General features: G+C 53.5%; 1 protein-coding gene across 1 annotated transcript; it reads right to left on the reverse strand.

The window, feature by feature from the left end:
• Positions 1-377: 377 nt before the first annotated feature.
• Positions 378-25108, reverse strand: EVPL (envoplakin). The gene is made up of 22 exons (XM_051797784.1): positions 24963-25108; positions 18529-18628; positions 17877-18031; positions 17068-17191; positions 16346-16471; positions 16016-16054; positions 15111-15272; positions 14410-14517; positions 13690-13785; positions 13326-13451; positions 12275-12421; positions 11976-12130; positions 10509-10606; positions 9737-9918; positions 8842-9020; positions 8276-8414; positions 7527-7720; positions 6648-6798; positions 6090-6173; positions 5894-6004; positions 5179-5271; positions 378-4411 (listed from the first exon to the last, which is right to left on the reverse strand). The coding sequence occupies exons 1-22, from the start codon at positions 25034-25036 to the stop codon at positions 962-964; spliced, it is 6093 nt and encodes a 2030-aa protein (XP_051653744.1). The 5' UTR covers positions 25037-25108; the 3' UTR covers positions 378-961.
• Positions 25109-26037: the final 929 nt, after the last annotated feature.

The raw sequence follows: 26037 nt of genomic DNA on the forward strand, positions 1-26037 counted from the left end.
AGGCTATGCTGCTGCTCTGGTGAGGAAAGGAGGGGGCAGAAACCTCTGTCCTTATGGATTATTTGGTTTTGTTGGAGTTACTGAACAGCATCATGTAAAAGAGCCCTTGGGAGAGGGAGAAGAGCAGCTGACATCAGTAGAAAGTAATTTTTCTCATCCAACAAAGCCAGGGGGTGCTCCACAATGGGGTAGATAATAAGGGAGAACATTTGGGATATGAGATTTGCTTGTTTCAGCAAGGACTGAGCAGTGGAGGTTACACAGAGGAATAACATCCTTTTAGTTCACCTAAAGAAACAGCAAGTACAGATTTCCCAGTACTGCTGGTGGAACTGCACCCTTTGGTGAACTAGTCCCTCTTTCAGAGGTGTCCAAATGACCAGGGAGCAAAGTCCCACTGGTTTTCAGTTTTAAAGACAAATACAACAAAATCTTTAAAAATATGGACTCACATGCAGAAAGACATTTAGGGGGTTCAGTGCTGTGAGATCACGGGGAGCAAGAGCCTACAAACCCCCTGTAGATTGGGCTGCAGGGCCTGGGATTGCATGGAGGGAAGAGTAGCTGTGCCTTCAGCCACTTGGCAGCCGCAGCCTGCAGAGACAACACAGCCACAGAGACACACTTGCTATGTTTATTGCATGCAGAATGACCCAGCTAGAAAACACTCTGGCTCTCCTCCCTTTATGAGCATAACCACGTTTAACCTACAGTGGAGTTCTCACAATCAACCCCTCTTTGGCATCACAGCAGCCCCCGGGGGACTGCGGGGACCCTCCGTGTCAGGTTCATGGTCATGCCTTCTGCCGTGCACGGCCGAGCTGTGTGGGGAAGCAGGTAGCTAAGAGAGAAGAGAGTGCAGCCCTAAATGCTCGATGGTCCATTCCTGTGATCGCTGCTGCCTCTGTGGGGAGACCTGTTTTGAAGGGATGAACTCCTGAAGGAACCAGCCCCAGTACATTCAATGCCTGAACCGTGAGAGCCTGGGGGAGCGGCTCGCCTGGTGGTACCGCTGATACCCCTCAGATGCGGCCGGGAGCAGCAGGAGGTGGCTCAGTGAATCCTTCTGGCAGAGGGCCATGGCCTCCTTGTAATTTATCTTCTCCTTAGTGACAGGGTCAATGAGATCTTTCTCATAGTTGGACTCATCCTGGAGCCTGTTGGCCAAGTTGCTTGTTATCATCCCGGTCTGGACAGCTTCCAGCACAGGGATGCGACCGGTTTTCTTGGGATCAATGAGCCCTCCAGTTAGATGCTGGACTTGCAGGTAGGGGAAAGCACTGTCCTTGGTCATCCAACCCTTCTGAACTGCTTCCCCCACAGACAGCCTTCGCTTGGTCACCGGGTCCTCAATCCCCGTGAAAGCTTTCTGGGCATTGAGCAGTCTCTGCATGTAGGTCCTGTCAATCAGTCCCCTCTCAATCGCCTTATGGACTGAGAACCGGTCCCGAGAAATGAGGTCTATGATGCCCCCCGTGGCAGCCTGGGCTTCCAGCAGCTTCTGAGCTGTCATGGGATCGAGCAGCTTCTTCGCAAGAGCAGTTTTGACACTGTACTTGGTGTCGGTGGTGGTGTCATACACCCCGGCAATGGGGGATGTGTCATCACCTACGCCCTTCTGTGAGGCTGGAGGGAAGAAGGTTTGGGTTTGGTGGGTGGTGGGTGATGTGAGTGGGGATTTGGAGATGATGGAGCCAATCGAGAGGGATGAGGGAGGCTTGGTTTCCCCAGCCACCAGCAAGGCGAATTCAGAGATGGGAATCTTGCCATCCCGGTACAGCTGGTACTCCTCCTTTGTGATCCTCCTCAGCCTTAGTGCATCATCGATGGAATACTGCTTCCCACTTTTCTTGTCAAGGAGAAGTGAGATTTCCCCATTTGGGCCCAGGGTAGTGACTTCCTCCCAGTCACACTCCAGCTCTTGCAGCTGGATGTACTGGCCTCTGTCTATGATACCTCGCTTATAGGCCTCGTAAGGGGACATGTCCTTCCCTGTCTCGGGGTCCAAGATAGAGATCTTGGTGGAGAGGTTTGTCTCTCTCATCTGGGTCTCGTGATTGATTTCTTCCCGGTTGACCTTTGACTGGAGATCCCGAATGAACCTCTCCTTGTTGTAGATCTGGTCCTTCTCCCTAAGGATGTCTGCCTCCAGCAGGGAAAACTCATGTTCCCGCTGCTTCTTCTTCTGCCTGTCATTCTCAGTCCGCTGGTTGAGCAGTTTGGACTCCTCCCGAAGGAAAAGGACTTTCTGCTGCTTCTGCCTCTCCAGGTCCCGCAGTTCACTCTCCAAGTTGGCTCTCTCCTGGATGGCCAGGTTCCTGGCTTTCTGCAGCTCCGTCTCTTCACGAGCCCATGTCCTCTTCATGCCTTCAGCTCTCTCGATCTTATCCCTGAGCCGCCGTACCTCCTCTTCTGCCTTTTGCTTGGCTCCTCTCTCCCTGCTCAGCAGCTCCCAGATTCGTGCACGTTCGCTCTCCAGCGCTCTGTCCTTTTCCACTCGAATCACCTCCTTGTAGATGGTCTTCTCCTGGGATTTTGTTTTCTGCAGGACATCGACTTGCACCTGCAGGTTCTTGCATTCTCTCTGCAAGCTCAGCACCTCCATCTTCTCCCGGTCCAGCTCCAAGCGCAGGTTGCTGGCAGACTGTTCCAGGACTGGATCCTTCTCCAGCTTCACCACTTCTTCCATAATGATCTTCTCTTGCACCGGGGCCGGGCTCTCCTCCAGCTCCTTTATTCTCAGTGTAATTTGTCTCATCTCCTTCTCCAGTGCAAGCCTCTTGCTTCGATCCTCCTGAAAGTTGAGTAACTTCTCTTGCTCCTTCACCAGCGCACGAACCTGCTGCACGTCGCGTTCCAGGCGGCGCCTGTTGCTCACCTCCTCATCCAGACTCCGGCTCAGCCTGGTGTGCTCATCTCGGAGCTTTGGGTCCTTTTGAGTCAGTATCACCTCCTGAACAACTACCTTCTCCTCTGGTTTCCTCCTCTCCAGGAGCATATATTTGTTCTGCAAGTCATAGATTGCATCCTCTGCAGCTCTCCTCTTCTGAGACATGTTACGCACCTCTTGACGGAGGCGATCGGCTTCCTTTTCCAAGAGTGGATCGTTCTCATATCGGATGACTTCCTTATTGACCAGCTTGGTTTCCACCTTGGATCTCTCCCTCCTCCATTCATCCCTTTCACCCTGCAGCCTAATGAGCTGTTCTTGGGTCCTGCCATTGGTGTTCACCAGCTCATTGAGCTGCTCCTTCAGCCTGTCAATCTCTCTAAGAATCTCTGGACTCTTTTCATGTTTCACCACCTCCTCTATGACCTCCTTAAACTCCACCACTGGTTTCTGTGACCTGAGGACACTGAGCTCTGCTAAGGCCTCTTCCACTTCACTGTCAATCTTTGTCCTTTTCAGAGTGACTTCCTGCAGCTCCCTTTTCAGGTGTGCAATCTGCCGCTCCGTTTCAGGATCCACCAGGAAAATCTCATTGACCCTCTCTTTCACCTCTATCCTTGGTTTTTGCTTCTCTGCGATGCTGTACTGGCTCTGCAGCTCTCCCAGCTCACCCGTAAGCATCAGGTTTTTGCTCCTCTCTTCCTCAATCAGAGTTTTAAGCTTGGAAGTCTCTTTCAGTAACTCTGGGTCCTGCTCTACCTGCTTCACCTCCTTAACAATAATTTTAGGTTCTGCCATTTCAATTAGTCTTTCTACCTCCTCAATCTTGTTCTTCACTTTCTCTATCGCCTCTTCCACCGACTTCCTCTTGAAGGATTCCTCATCAATTTGCAGCTGCAGGGTCCTAACAGACTTCAGCATTTCTGGGTTTTTCTCCAGTTTGATCAGCTCCTTCACCACCACTTTCTCTCGGACGTTGGGCTGCTTTCGCTCCAGCATGTGCAGCTCCCTTTTGTGCTGCTCAAGTTCGGAAGCAGCAGCCAAGCTTTCCTCCTGGAGACGTTTGATCTCCTGACGAAGACTGGCTGCTTCACCATCCAGGCTTGGATCCTTCTCAATTTTTGTGATCTCTTTGGTGAGGAGCTGGGCAGGAGCAACCTTCTTCTCGCTCTCCACCTGGGCAAGTTTACGGCTCATCGCTTCGATGTTTTCTTGAAGGCTCTGCCTTTTTTTGCCTTCCTCTTCAATTTGCTTTACCAACTTAGAGAGGTTACTCTCCACCTGTGGGTCTCTGTAATATTCTATCACCTCCTTTTCTTCCACTCTTTCAATGGGCTTCTGAGTCTTCAACATCAGCAGCTTGTTTCTGTGTTCCTCCAGGTCCTCTTCAATCCTGGAAACTTTCCTCCTTTCCTCCTCCAGCTGCGCTTTCAACCCCTCAGATTCCCTGCTTGTTGCAGCTTTGTTTTCAGATTTCTGCGTTTGCTCATGTACAGCTTCAATGTCCTCATGCACTTCCTTCTGCAAGGGAGAAACCAAAAAGAATTAAAAAAAAAAAGGGCAGGGAAATGGAGTCATTCTTCTTTTTTAGGGTGGCACAGAGACCTTTTAAATGCCATGGCATGGTGGGAGATAGAGCTGGCACACAATCCCCAGGGAGTCTCCAAATATGGCTGTTTGTAAATGGAAAATGAGGACACGCTCCCATCAGTTCAAGCAACTGACTTGGTGTGTTTTCCCCTTGTTTTGGAGGTGCTGCAGCAGCTCACAAAGGTGCTTTGTGCTGCCTTGTACCTGCAGCTGAGGGAGAGTAACAGGGCCAGGCCCCAGTTTAATCTCTTGTCCTTCCTGAGCACACTGAAAGTCATCCAGACCAGAGGCCTTTCCTACAGATGGTTCAAACCCTAGAAAGGTCTAAAAATCCTATTGCTTTGAAGTGTTCTCAGAAGGCTGTGAGCACTGAATTCCAGCCACATCCACAAACAAATCTGAAATTCTCAGCCCCTGAATGTTGATTAGATATAGCTGAGGACAGGCCTTAAGAGCCCTAGTCTTTTTTCCTAGCATACACTACAGCTTCAGTAAAGAGCTGAGAGTCCACACAAGTGAGAGAGTCACAGCCTAAGATCAGTGTCAGTAAACTGTGATTACTTGTGGTCTTTTTCTCAGAGGGTTTTCATTCCTTCCTTCCTCACACTTGGATGTGAAGACTCAGGAAGGGGGAACCCCAGGCTGAGCAGATTTGAACCCCCAACCTAAAGTACCCCAATCTTGCTGTGAGCTGGTACCTTCTCAACAATCTTCTTGGCAAACTCCAGCCGGCTGAGCTGCTGTTTATTTTCTGCTGCCAGCTCCATGTAGAGCTTGGTTACATCACTTTCCTAAAAAAGAAACAGCAGTGAGAGCCTTGTCCCCTCACCCTGACACAGCTCTGTTGGGTGGGACACTCTGCCACCCCTCCTTTCACCTGGAGGCACTTTGTGTACTGAGCAATTTCAGGGATTAGTGTCTTCACGTCTGACTCCATAGAGACACACAGAGTCTAGGGACTCGTGCAGAAGATCCTGTCCCCATTATTTGAGTGCCTGTTAGATGCCTGCAGGTCTACACAAAGTCCAGACTTCCAAATTCACCTTGGGCCACACATGGATGGCAGTTGGTGAACAGCCCGAGGTGATGCAGGAGAACTGGGGTGCAACTGGGAGCAGCACAGAGGAGCTCTGGCTCCTTCCTGCCCTCACACAACTACCCTGTAAGTCTTATCTTCACATACAACATGGTAAAGAGGCAGCATCAGCAATCACAAGGCACCAGGCACAACCCTAATTCTGGACCTCATGTGCTGCTTTCCACCACAGACAAAGAGATCCCTGATGACTTCGACCTTGGGATTTGACTATGATCATCTGTGGCTGTAAGAGCGGATTAAGGCCTTGCAGAGGACATTGGGGCACGGGTAAGGAGATAGACAATGGTTTCCATGCCTTCATCTGAACATTTTACCTGGGCCTGGATGCTTTCCTGCAGGGGGGTCACACGCAGCCTCTTTGCAGCAGAGTCAGTCAGGGAAGGGTCCAGAGAAGAGCTGTATTTGCCTGCTTCAAGTTCATAGTCCTGTCCAGAGCAGAAACAGGAGAATCAGGTGGGATCTCTCATGTGAGACATTAAGGGAGTGATAAATGGGAAAACCCAGCCATACATTGAGCGTGGACTGCACATTCCGGGACAGCCTGACCACAGCGTTCTTCTCGGGCTCCTTGCTTTCAATCTCCTCCACCAGCCTCTGCAGGAGACACATGTGGTGTTAAGGACAGGTTGAAATACAGCAACACAGTGACACTCTTGCAGCCTAGAGAATTAGCTCAGCTGAGGGAATGATGGGAACAGGAAGATATTTAGGAAGAGTCTCCAAGGCTTTAGAGGATCTCAGCAGCACCATCATTTGCCCAGGACCTGGTACACTGATTTATCACATATGAGATAAATAGCAGCCAACACAGAGACCTCCACAACTCATCATCTGAGCTACTGAGCTTAGGATCTGACAAAGGAGAGAAAGATGCAGGACCCAGTGCAACATCTCAGCCCAGGGTACAATCTTTCAGGATTGTAGATACACCATCTGTGGGCTGCAATCACAGTTATTCACTGTGACAGTGGGAGGACTCATCCAGGAGCTGATGGTACAATCTTTTATGCAAGCCAATTCCCACATCCCTGTAACGTTACAGGTTATGATGCTTGCCCTGGAACACACCTTCTGTGCCTGCAGCTTGTAGTTGATCTGGCTTGGCCCATCAGTGGTCTTCACTTGGTGCTTGGGTAGGTTGTTCATCCAGAACATCAGGTTCTCATTGGAGTTTTGGAACTGCTGGTAGGTGAGGCTGATGTTTCTGAGGGTCTTCTCTCTGCACAGAACAGAGGTGAACAGGAACATTAAGGGGAAGGGCAAAGATTTATCTGCAAGTTCCTAAAAAGACGCTCTGGTGACAATGTCACAACACGCACCAAGATAACAAAAAACAAGGGAGTGACAATTGATCCCTGAGTGGGGAGCCTAACTGCGCACATCAGGTTTGCTACTGCAGCATGAACGTTACCTGGGAGATGAGAGAAGGAAAAAGGCAGACAACCAGCAGCAATCCCTGGGAGAAGTGTCTAAAAGGGTTTCTGTGTGTAAGGTCCCTGTGTCAGGCAGAGGCCAGTAGTCAAAAACTGCCTTATTCAGGTATCTGGAAGCTCAAAGCCTGTGCTGTGCATAGGAAGGTGGCAACTACAGAGCAGGACAGACCCAGTCCTCAGTATTACAGGATAGTGGTCAGGATCAGGGTCCTGCAGTCAGGGGAGGTTTAGGTTGGGTATCAAAGGTTCTTCACCCAGAGGGTGGTTGGGCACTGAAAGAGGCTCCCCAGGGCAGTGGTCACAGCACCAAGGCTGACAGAGCTCAAGAAGCATTTGGATGACACTCTCAAGCACACGGTGTGACTCTTGGGGATGGTCCTGTGCAGGGCCAGTAGTTGGACTTGATGATCCTTATGGGTGCCTTCCAACTGGTCATATTCTGTGATTCTGTGACCCTGACTAACACTGGTCCACGTCAGCCAAGAGGAGCAGAGATGATCCCACAGCCCCTCACCGCTGATCCAGCTGGTCGGCAACGGCGTGGTAGCGATCATTGAGGAGCTGCACCTCCCGCTTTTGCCGCGGCAGGTCGGGACAGAACTCCTGGAAGTTGTTCTGCACAGCACTGCAGCTGTGCTCGGCATCCTTCAGCCCCCGGTTCAGCTTCAGCACACAGTCCTCTTGGGCCACCAGGTCCCGCCTCATCTTCTGCAGGGGGAGAGAAAAGACACCTCCAGGTTTGTAGCAGTCAGTGCACCAACCAAACACCCTCCTTAACCTGTCACCACTAACTGTGCAGTACCTGGGGGCTGGTCAGGCTCTCCAAGGGATGTGCAAGGTGGAAGAGATGGAGCAGTGAGACTTACTCGGTAAACAGTGTGGGAAGCAAGGTGGGCTGGACAGTGGATGGAGCAGCATGCAGAAGGTAAAAAAGGGTTCCTGTGAGTGTTAAGGATGGAGCAGGGAGATTGAGAGCAGGAAAGATTAGGGATGAGTGTGAGGCAGAGCAACAGAGATTAGATGCTAAGGTGGTCATCATTTTAGGGACTCAAAGGTAGCCTGAGAGGGACAGAGCTTTTTGCTGGCCAGTGAAGGCAGGTCAGCCTGCAATACCAACACGAAACCTTAAAGGAACAAGTCCTTAAAAAGGCTTCATTGCTGGCACCTCGAGGTGCTCAAATTAGCAAAGTCCAGCTCCTCCCACCATTGCTACCTGAACTCAGAGATGTCCCTTCCTTAAGGAAGAGCCTGATGTTCCCCTACCTGCAGGTCATTGGCCCGATCCTGCAGGGCATTGGGGGATGCAGGAATGATGCTGTCCTGAGCCAGCTTGGCCTCAAATGTGCTGACAATCTTGTCTGTGTTCTCAATTTGAGTCTCCAGGTTGAGGGCAGCCTTGGCCCTGGGAAAGGGAAAAAATGACAGGACGAGGTTAGCTACAGGAGACCCCATTCTTCTCCTCTGCTCTCTGATTTTGTGTGTTTAAGCTTATTTAACATCGGAGCTTCTCCAACATGACAGGGAACAAGCACTGTGCACTCACGACCCTGTAGTGCTGCCCAGAAGTCAGACACGTTGCATTTCACAACAGAGCTAGGACACACACCCATTGTGGTGGATTTTCCACAGTGGGGGGATCTGAGCACAGAATACACACAGAAACTCTTTCAGAGGTCGCTCTGGTGATGGATAGGAGGTTTCCAACCCGTGCAGGACCTCAGCAAACACCGACATAGACTAAAAGCATTTTCTGTCATGCTTCTGTGTTGACACCTCTGTGCAAGGACTTCCTTCCCTCACCCCCATCAGGCCTTGCCACCATCACTCACTTCTCGTTGTACAGGCTGGAGAGCATATTGACATCATTGTACTTGCTCCTGAGGGCGTTCAGCGTGACAGGGAGCTGGGAAGCCGAGGTGCTGGTGGGTTTCTTGGAAAGGTAGGTCTCACACTCCTTCTGCAAGGCATCCTTGGCTGCCCCCAGGTTCTCCAGCTTCTTTGTTGTTTCCTGGCACATCAGATGGGAGCAGAGTCACCCAACACAGTCATAACAGTGCTGCAGTGGAAACTTGTCTCCCCCAGGGGCGGATTTGGCTGTGGGGCTCAGGGTGTGGTACCCCTCTCATAAGGAGCTGCCCCTTGGGGCACAGCCCCATCCAGACTGTGGCTGTCTGGCAATGGCAGGGTGTGGGAAAGAGATGGAAAAAACCTGCCTGAGCCCATCCTTCTGCCAGGGCTGGATAAATACCCACAGATGAAGATGTAACAAGCTGAGCTGCTACAGGCCCAGACCTTATCCCAGAGGAAAGAGGAGGGCTCCAGGGCACTGCCTCTTTTCCTGTACCACTGGCATCTACCAGTCTGTACTTCCCATCAGGTGAGCCAAAGCCAGTCCTTGGATTAATTCCCTCTATCCCTTCATTTTTTTGCTACAGACTTGAGAGTGCAGGGTGACAGAGTCCCCACGACCAAGCTGAGGACTGAATTCCCAAGACCTGGACCACAGCTCTGAAACAAATGTACAGATTGGTACAGAGCCAAGGGAAGGACCTGCGTTTCCTGAGGGTTTGGCTTAGCCTGTCCCATTTTAAGGATTCAAGCCAGCCTGAAACCCTTGCAACTACAGCTTCTTTGAAGCACCAGCTCCCATCTCATGTAATTTCTATGTCAACCTGCTTTGGGGCAAGGACACAGAGCTACCAAACTCCTCCTGCTCCAACTCACCTGCTGCTGTTTGATCCTCCTGGCAAGGTCATCCGTGGGGTCATTGTAGTTCACAGGAGACCTCACTCGGTTTAAGACCTCCTTCTCTACCTGAACCAGGTCCTTGCCAACACGATCCAGGCTACTGAGGAGCCGGTCAGCTTGGGGATCATCCTGGACTGCTGGAGGGCTCCTGGGCAGAGCTGCAGCAAGACACAGCTTAGGTTAATCCCCAGCTTTTAGCTCTTCCTTGGCCAGCCAGAGCTCAAGTCCAAAGGAGGGACAAAGACAGCCAAGTCTTTGCAGACACATCCCTGCTCAGCTTTGCTGGGAGCCTTTGAATTATAGCTGTGGGAATAACATGGCTAGGCAGGGGTTGGGATTTAGCCCTGGCTGCCTGCTTATTCCACAGCCCCCAGGTAGGGAAGAGAACTGCAAGGCACCCAGATTACAAAGCAGGTTTAATTACGGTTTCTGGATAGGCACATCCCTCTGCAACCCTAAATACCCTGCAGCTGTTGATGGAGCTGAAGGTCAATCACAGAGTTTTGAGAAGGGCAACAGATTTTAAGTGAATTGATATCACATAGTGAGTCCTTGGCAGCACCAGGAGTCAGATTATCCTGTGGCTGTTCTTTTCCACAGAGCAGAAAGCAACCTCCCACAGGGACCTGTGTGTGTATTGCAGGTACCTCTGCCCACCCTGGGTGGGTGCTTTGCTTCCAGTCTGCTTTGGGAGCTCTGGGAGGAAGGTGCTGGCTTTGGAGAGGGCTGGACTATCCAGCTGACATACCTTGCTGGCTGGGCTGGACCTGTTCCTTTTGGCTGCGTCTCAGGGTGCTCTGAACTGCCGCTCGCTTCTGCTTCACCGTGTTCAGTTCCCCTTCCAGCCTGTGAGCAGAGAGGAGCATCCTCAGCCAGCAGGATGGGACACAGCCCTGAGCATGGCCTGACAGAGCCCTGCATGGCAGCAGCTCTGTGGCTCCTGCTGGGAAGGTGTCCCCGAAGGCAGGGGAAGGTGTCCCCGAAGGCAGGGGACGGTGTCCCCGAAGGCAGGGGCAGTCTGGGAGCCTGCAGCCTGTTGTAACTCGGAGACATCCCTCAGGAAAGGGAAGAGCAGCAAAAGCAGCTGGTTGGCTTGAGCAGCTGACTTCTGCCAATGGAGCCAGCGTTTCCAACCCTCAGCAGAAGCTGTCAAAGCTGGAAGTTGATTTCATATGGTGGCAGCGCTTTGCAGCTTCACGGGAAGGGAGTACAAGGAGCTGCTGCTGTGGCTGCTGCAATAGAAATGCCAAGTCTCAATCGAAAGGATGGTTCCTGTCTAATGAAACTAGAGCTGGGATCTGTAAAACTGGAAGGACCAAAATGTATCTCTGGGAGAAAAAAGCCTAATGAAACTAGGAGGAAGGGAACTAGAAAAGACCAGGCCAGTTGTGATCCCTGCTATGGACTGCTCCAACTAAACACTGTGTGCTAAAACCTGCAATTCCCAGCTTGCCTGGCTGCTGTCAGACAAGGGCTGTCTGGGGGGTCCAGGGCACAGCTCCATGCAGAGGAACTAAATTTCTGTTTTAAAGCACACATGAAACCCATAAATCCAAAGGACTCAGTAATCTGGGATGTGTGAAGAGGGGTGGGCACTGAAGAAGAGCAACACAATGCAGCAATCTTGCCCGTTGTGCCTGGGGACCCAAGCTCCCACCACGGACATGCCCACGTAGCTCTGAGTCAGGGCTGTGGCCTTTCCATGGCACTTGAGCTGCACTGATTTATCCAAAGACCCGGGGACATGATTAAAAAGGTAATGCCAACCTCCCTGCACCACCGCCCCGTCCTGTGGGAACGGCAGGAGCTGACGGAGCAGGCAGGCAGCAGAACTACACGGTGGTTCAAGGAGCATTTCTCAGTCTCCAGCTGGGGCTGGCTGAGAGGAGATACCACAGATAACTCTGTCCTGTTTGGCAAGTCCCAAACTCCAGACTGATTCTGCAATGAATTTAGTCAGACCTGTGCGAGTCACATGTTTGGGTGAAGAAATCAAGCCTGACTGCCAGAAAGCTCTTTGACAGTGAGGTCCGTGCAGTGTGCAGGGCTGTTGAGGAATGGAAGGAACCTGGATAAGGTACCTCTCCAGGAGAGAGATTTCATACTAGGGATAGTCATGGGTCCTGTCCCCAGCTGCAGGTGAGGTGATCAGGCTGGTTATGACCTGAGTGAGTCTAAATGTCTCTCTGGGTCAGGCTCTGTGCTGCAGACTCACCTATTGACCTTGTCTATGGACTCAGGGTCAGGTGGAGGGATGGAGAAGCAAGCAGAAGGTGCCTCCTGGACCACACCAGCACTGCTCTGCACCACCCACATCTCAGGGTTGCTGTTGTCCTTCAGGGTGTACTTGTCCCCTCTGGTCAGCTGCACCTGGACAGAGACACAAAACCCGGTGAAAGGCTTGGCTTTCTGGCACTAGGATGGTTCCTCCCACCACAGAGCCAAGATCTGGAGCAACCAAAGAAGAATTCAGCTCCCTGCTTCTTCTGAAGGTGCTGCCAGTCAAGCCCTCACCTCCCCAGCATCCCAGTCACAGAGGGTGTCCAAGGTGAGGGGCTGAGAGGGACGTGTCCTGCGCAGTTTCAGGGGGCTGATCTCTTTGCTCCTTCTCTTCAGGTCAGCGATGTTCTTCTCTGCCTGCTTCAACACCTTCTCCTCGTTCTAGACAAAACAGGGAAGACAGTGGTTGTGACCAAGCTTGCATGAGAAGGAAGGGGAGGGTCACACTACAGTGAGTATGCTGGGACCAGTTGTCCACTCTTGTGGAGCAGAGTCAGGAGGTTCTCCATTCTCGATCCCTCCATGTCCCTTCTTCCCCTTTTCATTATCAACACTCTCCTCGGTTTCCTTTGCTCACAGCAGGTCTTCCTTTGAAGGCACAGCCTGAGTTAACCTTAGGTGAACCCACACTGTTGTATTAAAATCTCCTGAAGAAGTTTTCTTTTTCAGGAATGGGACAGAGGCCTGCCAAGAGGTGGCTGCATTCCAGTGTCAGAAAGTACCAAGATCCAAGCACCTCTTGAGAGTGAAATGTGTTGCATGCTTGGGAAGATACCATGTTGAACGTGTCCCTTCCCTCTCTCCCGGGCAAATGTTCCTTTCTTATCTGCATCTCACCCCTCAGGTCAGATTTCTTTATTCCCTCCCTTGCCTTTGGCTCATGGGAGTGCTGAGGAGATGGGAGGACCTTTCCCTTCTGCTTGAGTGCCAGTGGCTCACACTCTGTGGGCCCTCTAATCCAAGTGTCTCCTATTAAGGACAACACAAGGCTCCTCCCTGCACTTCTCCTTCACTCTGATGGTGAGCTGGGGCCTGGCTGTGTGTCACTGATGGGGACAGTGCTGTCCCAGGGGTCACTGCCCTGCAGTCTGGGATGCAGGGACTCAGCACTCAGAGCACAGTATTGCCAGGGGCTTCCCTCTCCCGAGCACAGAGCTGTGGTGAGCTGTCCCCATAGGGTTATTTACCCACCTCTTCCTCTTCCCCACTGTTATTTATTGGGGAGGTTACAACTTTGGATTTGCCCCTTAGGTCTGGCTGGTTCCACCAGCCTTGAAGATCTCACCTCCAGCTGAAGCAGCAGATCTGACACCACCCCGGGGCTGTCTTTGTTGAACTTGCTGTATTTGGTGTCCAGGTCAGAGCTCATCTTCTTCAGGGAGCGGCTCACAGCCTCAGCATCATCCTGGAACTGGAGGTGTGGGTAGGAAAACAGTCAGGCACGGGGGGACCTTACTACCCCCAAGTCCAGTGGGGTCTCTCAGTTCCCAGCATCTCTAAAAGATTAGGTTTTGAGGGGTGTTTCCCCAAAGTGCCCTGACTAGGTACCAGCAGAGGATCTCCCATCCTCATTCCTCTACTTTCTCTCTTCCCAGCTTGCCCACTCTGGCCTGACCTGTAGACCCACGGCCCGTGAATTTGCTTTTTACCTTCTTGTAACTCTCCACACTGTTCAGTTGGCTCTCTTGGCAAATGCAGAGATTCAGGAAATTTTGCCACTCGTTCTTCAAGGCTTCCTGGTGAGCCTGTGGTGGGACAGAGCACAGCTCAGTGGGCTCCAGCTGGTCCTACCTCCCCAAACACTGGTCTCCTTTCCCCAGAAGTCCCAGAGATCAGAGGAAGAGCAGAGACAAAGCTGTGCCCAGGCACTGCCTGACGCTGAACCTGGGTGAGGACACTCCTTGAGAAGGACTTGGCTCATACAGAGCAGCCACCATTCCCCAGGGGGTCTCAGCTCTGGTGGTGCTGGGGGCTGAGAGCCCACTTCAGCCTGACACTGCATCTGCAGGCTTGGAAATACATCCTGGCCAGCTGGGAACTGGTTTCACTTGGGAGAAATCACACCATGTCATAGCTCCCTGCAGCACCAATATATCTGAGCAGCTGGGCAGGAGCTGGTCCCAGCACACAGATGGTTCCCACCATCTCCTGGAGATTTTGAAAGGGGTGAAGACCCTGCACTGCCCTCAACTTCCCCATAAGGTTGGAATAGGCAGAAAGGTGCTGCAGTACAGCCAGTGCAGTGTGAGAAGAAAGAGTAACAACTGCAGAAGATGTGAAGGGGTCTCCTCCAACCCTCCCCCTGGTTCTTGATGCACAGGCACTCTGGTTCTCCTACAGTGTTTGGGAAGAGACCCCCCTCTCCCTACCTGGATAGGCTTGATGGCTGGGTGCTTTAGTTCAATCATCCTGTCCCCATCGTCCTGAAGGTGGTTCACAAGCTCCTCTTGGCTGAGCAGCTCATTGGACTTGAAATCCTGGAGGGGAAGAGAAACTTCATGACCTTGGGAGCGTGCAAGGAGCACAGAGAGCACCAAACCCCAACATAACAGAGACAAGGCTCCCAAAGCATAGACATCCTTGTTTGTTTGTTTTTTTAAAAACAGAAAAGACTAGGCAAAGCTAAAACAAATTAGATACACTTGGGCCTCAGAAGGCATCAGGGCATTCATTCAAAGAGCATTTTCCTAAGCAATTATCCCTCTATTCTTCCTGGTCCCAGCACATAGCAGTCACTGTGTTCTGTATGTTGGCCACTGAGGCTGATGTGATACTGAGTCCTTCTTTTCTCTCTGCCTCACTGACAGCTCTCTAACATATGATCCCACATTCCAGCTCAGGGGACTGGCAGGGACACACAGAGTGGCTCATCCCTAGTTCCTCAATGGATCCAGAGGATCTCTTCCACCTCTGTTTCAGTACCCAGCACTATTGGGCTGCCCTGGGAAAGCCCCATCCTCCCCAGGCTGGTGGAGGATGTCCAGCAGGCTGGGATCCATCCTGCAAATCTCACAAGCCAGGCTTGGCCAGCCTCCCAAGCCAGGACCTGCTGCCACCCCCCAAAGCTCACCTCGTACTCCCGTCGCACACTCTGCACATCCATCATTTGGTCACTCCAGTCCTGCTTCAGGATCTTGGTCTGCTGCTCTGTCAGGTAGCCCAGCTCCTTGGTGCAGCCCTGGAGGTGGTGGTAGAGGCTGCCCAGGCTCTGCCCTCGCCAGATGGAGGCTTTCTGCCCACACACACACGGGAGAGAGATGGTGTTGGTGCTCAGCCTGGGGAGTCCCTTTCCCCTCCTCCCCAGGACCCTGCTCCTGTTGCACATCCACCAGGAGATTCCCAGAGACCTCAGTGAGAAATCTGCCACCCCTGGCTCTTATCTGATGGGGCTGCCATTCCCCTTCCCTCCCCACAGACAGGATATGTTTGTCTAACCAGAATCCCAGGTGTGGGCTGGTGCCTCGGGCACTCTCAGAGCTGGCCCAGCTCTGCTATGTTTCTTATAAATCCCATTTTCAACATTAAACCTTCATGGGCCCAGCTGGCTAAAACCAGGACCTTCTTCCCAGCCACCTCCTTTGCTCCTGCTGCTCATTTCCTCTCTGGAGCCCTTGATAGGGATCAGGTTGAGCCTCAGCATTTGCAATCCTGACTGGGAACAGTGTGTGGGCTGGGATGGGTTTCTTGCTGCCTCTGTATCCCTGTGCTCATGGACACACATGGGCAGCTCCAGATCCATGACCCATGAAGAGGAGAGACATGGATCTCACCCACGGCATTGCCCTGAGGGCAGCAAGAGCGCTCTCAATTTACACCCATCCCAAGCTGGGAAGGAAATGAGGAAAGAAGAAGAGGGACATCACTGAGCAAGCCCAGAGGTAGCTCCTGCTTTGAGCTGGGCATTCCCAGTCCATCAGGGATGGTGTTACTCCGCTGTATGACCCCATCTGCACAGAAAACCACCGAGAAGCTTACCAGCAAGTCCTTGTACTGGCTTTTTAAATCTGCCACATCCTGGGTTACAACACAGCCCAGACCAAGGAGGGTGGGGGGGGAAGAAAAAAAGAGAGAGAAAAAAAGCTGTTATCGAAACATGTGGTAGATACTGATGAGCTGATTTATGGAATGCGCTTTAGAAACCATCCAAGAATCACCTCCCCGGCCCCTGAATGGCTCCATCTGTCCCAGCTCAGGCGCCCCATGCCCTCTGCAAAACAAGGGTGAACATTCACCGTGCAGAGGAGCAGATGGGACATGGGCCTGAGTGAAGCAACAAGAACAAGGAGGGGACAGAGGATGCCCTACCCCAGAATGGAGGTTCTTGATCTGGAGCCCGTAGGCTTCGATCTCCTTCTGCAGGATGTTGTGCTCAGCTATTTGCTTCTCCAGCTCTGACATGCCAGGGCCGTACTGTCCTGCGTTGACTTGTTTCTGTGCAAAAGGAATTAGGCAGAGATTAAAGCAAAAGGCTTTATTTCAAGGAGAAACCCCAGTGAGTGCTGGCAGGGCATGAAAAGATCTGGAATCTGATAGCGGGCTGGGAGCAAGGGAAGGGATCTTGTTTATTCCTGTGACTGCTGCTGATTGCCTTTTCCCCAGCCATACACAGGGAAAAAGATAACCAGAGCATATAACCCTGATGTAGAAACCTAAGCTGCACCAGCTCCCTGCCTATGGTGACATGCTTTGGATGCACTTAGTTACCATCCAGCTTTCAAGGGAATCCAAACTGACTCCAATCTGGCCACTCTAAATACCCAGACCCCACAGTGAGAAACTCTCAAAGGAAGTGCTGTCAAGTTCTAGGAGACATCACCTTCTGCATCCTTTCATCCCACAGCAGAGCTCTCTACCTGACCCCTTCTGGTAGCTCTCAATCTGAAGGGGTCAATCCAGAGTGTTTTAAGAGGTGGGAGGAGAGTCTTTCTTCCACCCAGAGCAACTGAATTATTTCCACCACCCTGCAACATCCCTGCATGATGCTGAGCACACAGTTTGGAGATGCATCCAAACCCAGCTGCTGTTACCATCTTTTGGTCCAGAATCCTGGCCCAGTCCACCCTGGGCCCCACGTCGGGGACGTTCAGCTGCTCGTAGAGGGCCCGGTACTCGGCACACAGCTGGGTCACACGGTCATGGAGCTGCTGGATGCTGCCAAGGGGAAAGGGCACATGTCTCTGTGTCAGCTGGGAAGAGGGACAGCCAAAGTGGGGTTTGTGGAGCCCAGATTTCACTTGCAAGACTCGGGCTACTTTGCTGTCCCTCTGTGGCACTGGCCTCCTTCAGCAGTGGAGGCACTTGTCCTGCTGTTCTCTGTCTCCAGGGATGTCTCAGAAATTACAGCCCAGGATGACACTGCAGGGAGATCAAGGCTGTGCCTTCCCAGCTAGAAAACTACCGTTCCCTCCTGATTTCCACCTAGTAGTGCTGGAAGTGAAGGGGAACAAAGCACCAGAAGCCAACTGAAGCTCTTCTCCCATTCCAACACCCACGTTTGACTCTGTGCTTGCCTGAACCAAAGGCATTCATTTTAGGAAATGCAGAGGAAAAGGGGATTTGCCCTGAGAGTGGGGCCACATTTTATCTCTGCGTTTTTCTGGTACCTTTTACAGGAGCTCCCAAAAGAATGGGGCCTCTTGGGCACTCACCCTGGCAGCCACTCTGTACACTCCTATCTCTATAATATATTGGCAGAAAATCTGATTTTAAGGCTAAACTCTGTGGGAAGAAGAGTTGACACTACCTCTCATGGCAATGACTGGAACTCAGTCTAGATCATAGAGGGGTTCCCAATTGCTCAGTGCCCCCATCACATCAGTCCCCCCACTGCACTCACTCTTTCTCTATCTCAGAAGCCTGTGGGTGTTTCAGCCGCTTGGCACGATCCACATCCAGGAAGAGATCCTTCAGCAGGGTCTCTGCTTCCTTCAGGTTCCTGGCATTCTCTGTCTGGAACTCAAAAGCCTTGTTCTTCTGCTGATTGCTGGAATCCTGAAGACCAAGGGAGACAGAAGAAAACAGCCTGGTCGGACCACAGAGACCTCACAACACCTTCCTTGGCCAATGCAGAGGCTCTGGGTCCTCAACATGTCAACCACAGAGGATCCCTGGTAAAAGGGTTGAGCTGGGGAGCCCAGTCCAGCCCAGCTGCTGTTCCAGTGTCCCTCCCACCCAGGGACTGGTTTGGGTCAGACTGGCTGCCTCTGAGCTTGCTGGGAGGCACAGGGCTGTTCTGCCGTAGGTGAGACAGCCTTGGCTGTGGGAAGCATGAGGCACTGAGCAGAAAAGCACAAGGCTGGAATTTGGGAGGCCCTGGGATGCAGCCTCAGGGGCTGGGAGGCTTTGTGGGGTGTCTGTTCCTCCCCAGCCTCCAGTCAGCCCCCAAACCTGCACCAGCACGCACAGAGCAGACACCTGACCTGTCATCCCAGACACTGCATTTGGAGGCAAAGACTTTCACCTTCCCACCACCCTCTGCCACAGCTCACCTGCTTGAGCCTTGACTGTGTCTCCAGGATGTCCTTCTCCACCTGGTCAGCGTTTGTCTGCATGCGGGAGATGAGCACGGCCAGCTCATTTGTGGAGGACCTGAGGGAGGGAACAGCAGAGCAGAGGGGTGGGTGAAAGCAACTCCCACGCTCTTCATCACTGCCCAGGACCTGTCCCAGGTGTGGTCCTTCAGGCCTTTCCCCATATCCTCCTGGTCTCCAAGGAGAGGGTTATGAGCCGTGGCCAAGGGCACAGACACGCACAAGTGGTTGATGCCTGGCTGTTGCCTTCAGACAAGAGAAGGTAAGAGCTGGTGTGTTTAGGGTGAGCAGATTTTCACATCTGCACAACTCCCAGCTGCAGGTGCCCAAAAGTTCAGGTGGATTCAAAAAGCATTGGAAGAAAAAAAAAATTTAAAACAAAATAAAAGGAAAAAACACCCAACAACAAACAACAAATCACTGTAGGGCTCCCAAAGGCACTGACACCACATCTGGGCTGGGAAGACCTGAAGCCACAGACAGCTGGAGGCCAGGAGAGCACCCTGCAGAGGCAGCACAACATGCTCACCCTGTTTGGAGACACTTCCTTGAGTGCCTGCCCTCAGCTGCTGGCAGAGGTGGCCCTTCAGCCTGACCCAGAGCTGCCATCCTGCTGTCTTGTTCCATGTGAAGTGCTCCACAGTTGGGCCCATTGAGTCACTGGAGAGCCCAGTGCCACCCCAGGGCCGGGCTGCAGAGGACACAGACTTGCACCCCCTGGGTGCTGCACAGGCTGTTGCATTTGTGCTGTTTTCAGAGCTTGGGGAATAGCACAGAGCTGAGTCAGGGGAGGTTTAGGTTGGATATCAGGAAAAGATTTATCACCCAGAAGGTGGTTGAGCACTGGAACAGGCTCTCCAGGGCAGTGGTCAGGGCACCAAGCCTGTCTGCATTTAGGAAGTGTTTGGACAATGCTCTCAGGCACATGGTGGGGTTGTCAGGGTGTCCTGTGCACGGTCAGGAGATGGACTCGATGATCCTGATGGTCCCTTCCAACTCAGGGCACTCTGTGATTCTATAATTCTAATTTCTCAAGGCCATTGCACACCTGCCAGCTCTCCTTGCCCCAGTGAGGCTTCACTGAAGGTTCCCAACAGACCATTCCCTATTGCCTGTCACCCCAGGGCCATCACACAGCTGATGGTGCCATCACAGCCCTGACTCCATCACCGGGATTGGGAATGAGCTGCTGAAACAGCTGGACCCAAAGCCTGCAGCAAGGCATGGGATGGCTCCCAAAGCTCCCTGCAGACAGGGAAGCACAAACCTTGGTGCCACCTTCATCCTCATTGTCCTGTTGTTTCTAGCAGCATCTGCCCTTGAGGACAGTGCCAGCCCTACCCTGCAGGCAGGGAGAGCACGGTGTGGGCAGAGGCAGGAGGGTGTGGAGCAATAACATCATGCAGAGCCCTCGGAATGCTGCAGATGGGACAAAGTTCAGTGAGGTTACGTGTCAACACTGGGGTCTGAGACCAGGAGGAAGAGTTTGAGCAGCAGCAATGTGACATTGCATGGGGGTCTGGGTGGGGGACACTTCTTCGGGCAGGTCGGTACCTCTTTGGTGGAAGAAGAAGGTGGGAGAAAGGTGATGTCCTGCAGCAGAGCCACCACATCTGCCCTAGAGCCATGTGCTTTCCTTCCAGGTCCCTGAATCCAGCAAAGGACAGAGGGAGTGGTTCCCTTAATGGCTCTGTCATTGCTCCAGCTCCTCAGCGTGGCTCCAGCTGTTCCACCGTTCATTCCAAAGGCTAGAGCAGATACTGGGATGTTCATTTATTGCAGCCCCAAGTGACTGTAACGTGCCAGTGAGTGTCATGGTCACCCCAAGCCAAGCACTCACATGCCACAGTTCTTGTTTCAAGTGAGCCCAGCCCACTCTGACTGTAGCCTGTGTAACTCCAGCGGAGGCACAGCCCCAGCACTCCTGCTCTCTGCATCCTCCTGTCCCCTTTCTCCACTTCCTCTCTTGCTTTTGATTTCCCAAGAGGGCAGCAGCAGCTCTCAGCTGCCCTGAGGGATTTTGGATGGCAGCATCTCCTGGCCATGCCTCTGCTTCCCTGCCTGGAATGCAGTGAGCAAAGTAAATGGGGACTGCTGTGCTCCAGCAGGGCCCCCTCTACAGGGTCTAATCCCAGGGATCACGGAGGCGAAGAGCCCAAGCAGAGCGTTCATCATCATCATCATCATCCCCATCCAAGCATCACTGTCTGCTACAACCTGTCTTTTATATCCCGTTAATCATCCCTCCCACCCAATCTGTGCCCCATGGATGCCTTTCTGAGATAAGCTCAGGGAGATGAATGCTGGCCCCAAGCCCCAGCACAAAGGGGTGGGTGGGAGCAGCACAGAGCCAGGATTTGGCCCCTGTGAGCCTGAGTGTGCAGCAGGAGGAAGCTCTCAGAGGTCTCCCCTCCCCAGGAGGTTACACAATCTCCCACTCATCCCTGACACGCCTGGAATGAGGTGGTGTCCCATGAGCAAATACTCGAGCACCACCCAAATTTCCTGCCCAGGCTCTCTGTGCAGGGAGGAGAGTGTGAGTCACGGGCTGGGCTGGGCCCTGTCCCAGGGGATGGATGCAGCAGTCCCAGGGGAGGGATGCAGCAGTCCCAGGGCAGGGATGCAGCAGTCCCAGGGCAGGGATGCAGCAGTCCCAGGGCAGGGATGCAGCAGTCCCAGGGCAGGGATGCAGCAGTCCCAGGGCAGGGATGCAGCAGTCCCAGGGCAGGGATGCAGCAGTCCCAGGGCAGGGATGCAGCAGTCCCAGGGCAGGGATGCAGCAGTCCCAGGGCAGGGATGCAGCAGTCCCAGGGCAGGGATGCAGCAGTCCCAGGGCAGGGATGCAGCAGTCCCAGGGCAGGGATGCAGCAGTCCCAGGGCAGGGATGCAGCAGTCCCAGGGCAGGGATGCAGCAGTCCCAGGGGAGGGATGCAGCAGCCCCAGAGGAGGGATGCAGCAGCCCCAGAGGAGGGATGCAGCAGCCCCAGGGGAGGGATGCAGCAGCCCCAGGGGACAGACACCTCTCCCACTGGGCAGGGAGAGCATTGTTCCCCCAAGAAGTCTGACCAAATTCAGCTCCCACTTGGGAAGAGTGGGAATGGGGTGTCCAGTTTGAGCCCATCCCAGTTTGTCTTGTGACTGTGAATACCTCTGTGCCATTCCAAGAGGGGAGAAGTGAGGATCCATCCTTCCTAGGAAGGGTAGATCCCCAACAAAATCCTGCTTATTCCTGCTGGCACCCCTTTCTGGCTGAAGGAAACACCGGGACATCCCATCTCTTGGTTTACAAGGCTGGACACAGGAATCAGCTTTGTTTAGGCTGAGCCACAAGAAAAGTATGGACTGAAAAGACGTGAGAAACCTCCTGGTCATGGGGACTGAGCCCATCCCAGCCTGTGCTGCACAGGGACATTAGAGACCAGGATGCTGCTGCCAAAATGCTTCCTGGAGAGCATCACCTCAGGAGCAGAGGGGGTCTGCCCTGTGCTGAGTGTGAGCTTCTCCTGTCAGTGCAAACACCCATCCACACAGGCTGCAGTGACGTGGTGCCTCACCATCCTTCCTCGGGGTGTCCCCTTGCCCCATCCCTGCTGCTCCTGGGCAGGAGCCCTCACTCAACCCAGCTGGGCCCCACATCTCAGGATGAAGATACTGACATTTGGGCTGCAGAGAGGCAGCCTGGCATCAGGTGGGATACAAGGAGCCACGAGGTCATGTTGTGCACCCCTCAGCCTCCCAGAGCTCAGGCCCAGCTCCCTGCACAGCTCATGGTACAGCCACAGCCCCAGGACAGCTGAGGGCAAGGCTCAGCACAGCTCCTCCTGCTCCTCCTCCTCCAGAGCCAGAGCAGCCTCCTCCCTAGGGCTATCTCATGCCTGGGAGAGGCAGAGCACTATTATTATCATTATTAATTGGTTCATTTCTCATACCACTTTCTGCCTCCTGGACAGTCCAGCCACACGCAAGGGACAGTATCACTGAGCACTGTCCCCACTCCTGGTCACTCCTTCCAGGGCACATTTGGGCAGGACCACAGCACCCATGTGCTGCAGTCCCTGATCCCTCCATCCCTTCCTCACAGGGGACTTTGTTTTATGGCAGACCCCAAAGCTGGGTCTGTTCTCCCTGACATGTCCTTGTACATTTTGATCTGCCAGCAGATCATAGCACAGCACCACTGACCCCCTGCCAGTGCTGGGTTAATCCCTGAGCCTGTCTCCCAGGGTCCACCCTGCTCTAGACTGATCAAGGAGAAGTAGGAGGAGGCAGTGGCAAAAGCAGCAATCCCAGGAGATGATTAAACCAGGAGGTGACTTCCCCTCCACCTCCAAAACCACCCACAGCCTTTGTTAAAAATCACACCCAGGTAGCCAGTCCAGCCAGATCCAATTCAATTCCACCTTCACATGAGTTTTCCCTTTCAGCCCTGCAGTGCCTCCTCCAGAGCAGGGCACATCCAGGATGGTCCCTGGGGACAAACCTCCACTTGCTGCTGCCTCCCTGGGATGCATCCACCAAATGGAGGCAGAAAAGGACCCTGAGAGCTGAGATGCTCAGCACCATCACCCCAAGGACCAAGACAAGGTACCTCTGTAGGGGTCCAATCACTAATTGTGAACCCCAGAGACAGGGAACCTCAGCTGCTGATGAGCTTTTGGCCTTGGGGCCACCAAGAGCAGCCTTGGGCCACCAACATTTTCTCAGGGCCATCTGCAGAGCGTGTGCTGGTGGCTGCTCTCAAGACAACTCATCCACCTTCATTTTCTCAGCTACTTTGGGTGCTGACCAAGCCCCAGGCCATGGCCAAGCGAATTAGGCTGTGTCTGATGGTTGGTGCCTCCTAAAACAAGCACAACTAGCTCAGTAATTGCTGCACTCCTGGCTCCAGCCTCCGTCCTGCACAGGGAAGAGGTGTGAGGTCTTGCTGGGATGCAACTCCAGTTATCCCAAGAGGCTCATGGCAGGGGAGAACCTGGCCCAAACCCTCTGCAGCATGGCAGGGGCTGACATGAGAAATCCCCAGCCTGCTCTGAAAGCCAGTTGAGGAGGTGGATAGATTGCATTAACAAGGCTAAAAAACTCAGAGCCTGACACAGCTCCAGGGCTGCTGGGGAGGTGGCTCACTGCTGCCAGGCCCCAGCAAATGCTTGGTGCTCAGGGAGCCCCCAGACCTGCCTTCAAGATGAGTATGGGAGTGCTCAGCTCCACTGAAGCTTCCTGTGGCAGGGGTCCAGCTCCTGACACCCACTCAGAGCAGCCCCAGCCTTTGTAGGGGCCACCTTCTCCCCAGGTCCTGCTGCCCTGCCCAGCAGCACCTGCCACCCCCTTCCTCAGTGGCTGTTTGGTGACCTGGACCCCCAAAACAGAGCAGTTGGGTGCCAGCACCATGTTGTGACCCCACAGGTGTCCACACACGCCCCCCACTCTGGACTACTGGGGGTGGTCCCAGGAGAGGGGGCCAGCACCCCCCTCCCCCTGCAGGTCCCCTCCTCTTCAGCACAAACCCCCCTGCAATTTCCTCGGCCTCCAACCCTGGCAGGGCACAGGGATCCCCACAGAACCAGTCCACCAACACCACGAACTGCAAAATTGCTGGGGAAGGTGGAAAATAACCCTGAGTTAACAACAGCAGCTGCAGGGAGGGATGAGCACTCCCTCTGCAAGAGCACCCCCTCCTAGAAGCATCCCAGTCCCATCACATATCTCACTCCCCAGAGCTTAGGGAATCTCCTCACAGAATGGTTTGGGTTGGAAGGGACCTTAAAGACCTCCCAGTTCCAAGCCCCTGCCATAGGAGGGACACTTTCCACCAGACCAGGTTGCTCCAAGCAGCTCCAAGAGAGGCAAACTCAGCAATTTGACCTGCAGAGACCCGGCCTGTCCCCAGGATGGGTTAGAGCAAACCCACTCCCCACCCCTCTCCTCCACCTCAGCAGCACCAGACTGAGCATCCCTCTCCAGGGATCCCAGGGCAGCATCACACCAACCCCACGGAACCAATGAATCCCGGGATCTCAGACCCAGGCTGGGATCTGCTTCACCACCGAGCAGATCTCGCTCCACCCAAGCACAGGGGCTGTGTTTATCCTGCCTACTCCTTCCTGCCCAAAAGGGGCTTTTTGCCCCTCCCTGCTCAATGATCGCACCCTGAGCACATCGTCAGGCACCGGGGCTGCACAGGGACTTCTGGGAGGGAGCACAAAGCCCTCCAAAGACAAGGACAAAGGCTGGGGCAGCAAGTTTTGGCATCAGCTCCCAGCAAGCCCAAACCTTCTGCTGCTCCACAAAGAGGGATAGTTCTTAAGGGGACTTAGTAAACACGGATCACTCATCCCTCATCTTCCCCCAGGGTCACAGGATGGGGAGAGAGAGAGGAGAGGGGTCACACTTACTTGCTGGGCTTGACAGGGGAGCCTCTGTTGGGGGAACTTCTGCTCGGGGAGCCTTTGCCCACCCCCTTGAACATGTTGGCCAGGTCCCAGCGGGTCTCCCGGAGCCTGCAGAGTCCTCGTGGGCGCCGGCTCTTCCCTCCGGTCTGTCGGGGTGGAACAAGACTCAGCGGGGGAAGGTCGGCGGAGCACTAAAGAGCAGTTTCTGGGAGGCTCCTCCCCGAACGCAGGTGAGCAGCAGCAGCAGCAGCAGGAGGGATGGAGGAGGCACATATGAAAAAATGACTCGAAAAACCAGTTTAGGGTGGAAAGAGCAGAGCCCCAGAGGGAGAACGGGAGACCCCGCCCTGGCTCGGAGAGCGCTTTGGCACACACAGGCACGGCCGTGCAGCAGCTTCACGGCAGAGGGGCAGAGAGCACGGCCTTTGCAGGGAGGAAAAACCTGCAAATGCACCTTGGAAGGGGTGCACTGCAGCTACTGAAACATACTTTAAAGCATCTTCTTGCAGTAGCTGTTCAAAATGCTAGAGAACAGCACAACTTCTACAAAGCCAACCAAGAGTTTTCCAAGGTGGCAGCAGCAGTTTGGGAACCACCAACCTGCAGGACTTGATGTTATTTTGCAGTTCAGCAAACTTTTGGCCCAGGTTTAGCACAAGGTGGCCCTGGCTCCCGGGAAAACAAGGAAGGCTAATGGCAGAGGGAAGATCAGCACCTCCAGTGCAGCATCAAGGAGCCTCAGACAGGGGGACTGAGGCTCTGGGACAAACTTGGGTACCAAAGCCCCAAAATCTGGGTCTGAGGCTCTGCCTGGACACCTTGTCTAGGCAAGATCTTCGAGCAGGCTTTGCCTCTGGGCAGCTCTTTCCCTTGTGAAGCAGAGGTTCAGAATCCCATCTGGTTCCCAGTACAGCCCAACAACACCCTGGCACCTCTGTGGCTCCTGGGGATGCCCGTCCAGGCAGTGCTGCTGGCGGGGCTGCCCAGCCCCACAGCTCTCCTAAGCCACAGCAAGGACTGGCTATATGTTGGTTTCAGACAAAGCCAAGCTCAAAGCTCCCCACAGACCAGGAACCCT

Source organism: Manacus candei, unplaced genomic scaffold (assembly GCF_025592945.1).
Source record: "Manacus candei isolate 608988 ecotype Guabito, Panama unplaced genomic scaffold, ASM2559294v1 h1tg000047l, whole genome shotgun sequence".
NCBI lineage: Eukaryota > Metazoa > Chordata > Aves > Passeriformes > Pipridae > Manacus > Manacus candei.

Coding starts and splice junctions, on each gene's coding strand:
- EVPL (XM_051797784.1), bottom strand. CDS start 25,036: ATGTTCAAGGGGGTGGGCAAAGGCTCCCCGAGCAGAAGTTCCCCCAAC. Junction 12,422..13,325: donor ATCTGCTGCTTCAGCTGGAG/GTGAGATCTTCA, acceptor TGTTTTGTCTAG/AACGAGGAGAAGGTGTTGAA. Junction 7,721..8,275: donor ATCGGGCCAATGACCTGCAG/GTAGGGGAACAT, acceptor CTCCCCCTGCAG/AAGATGAGGCGGGACCTGGT.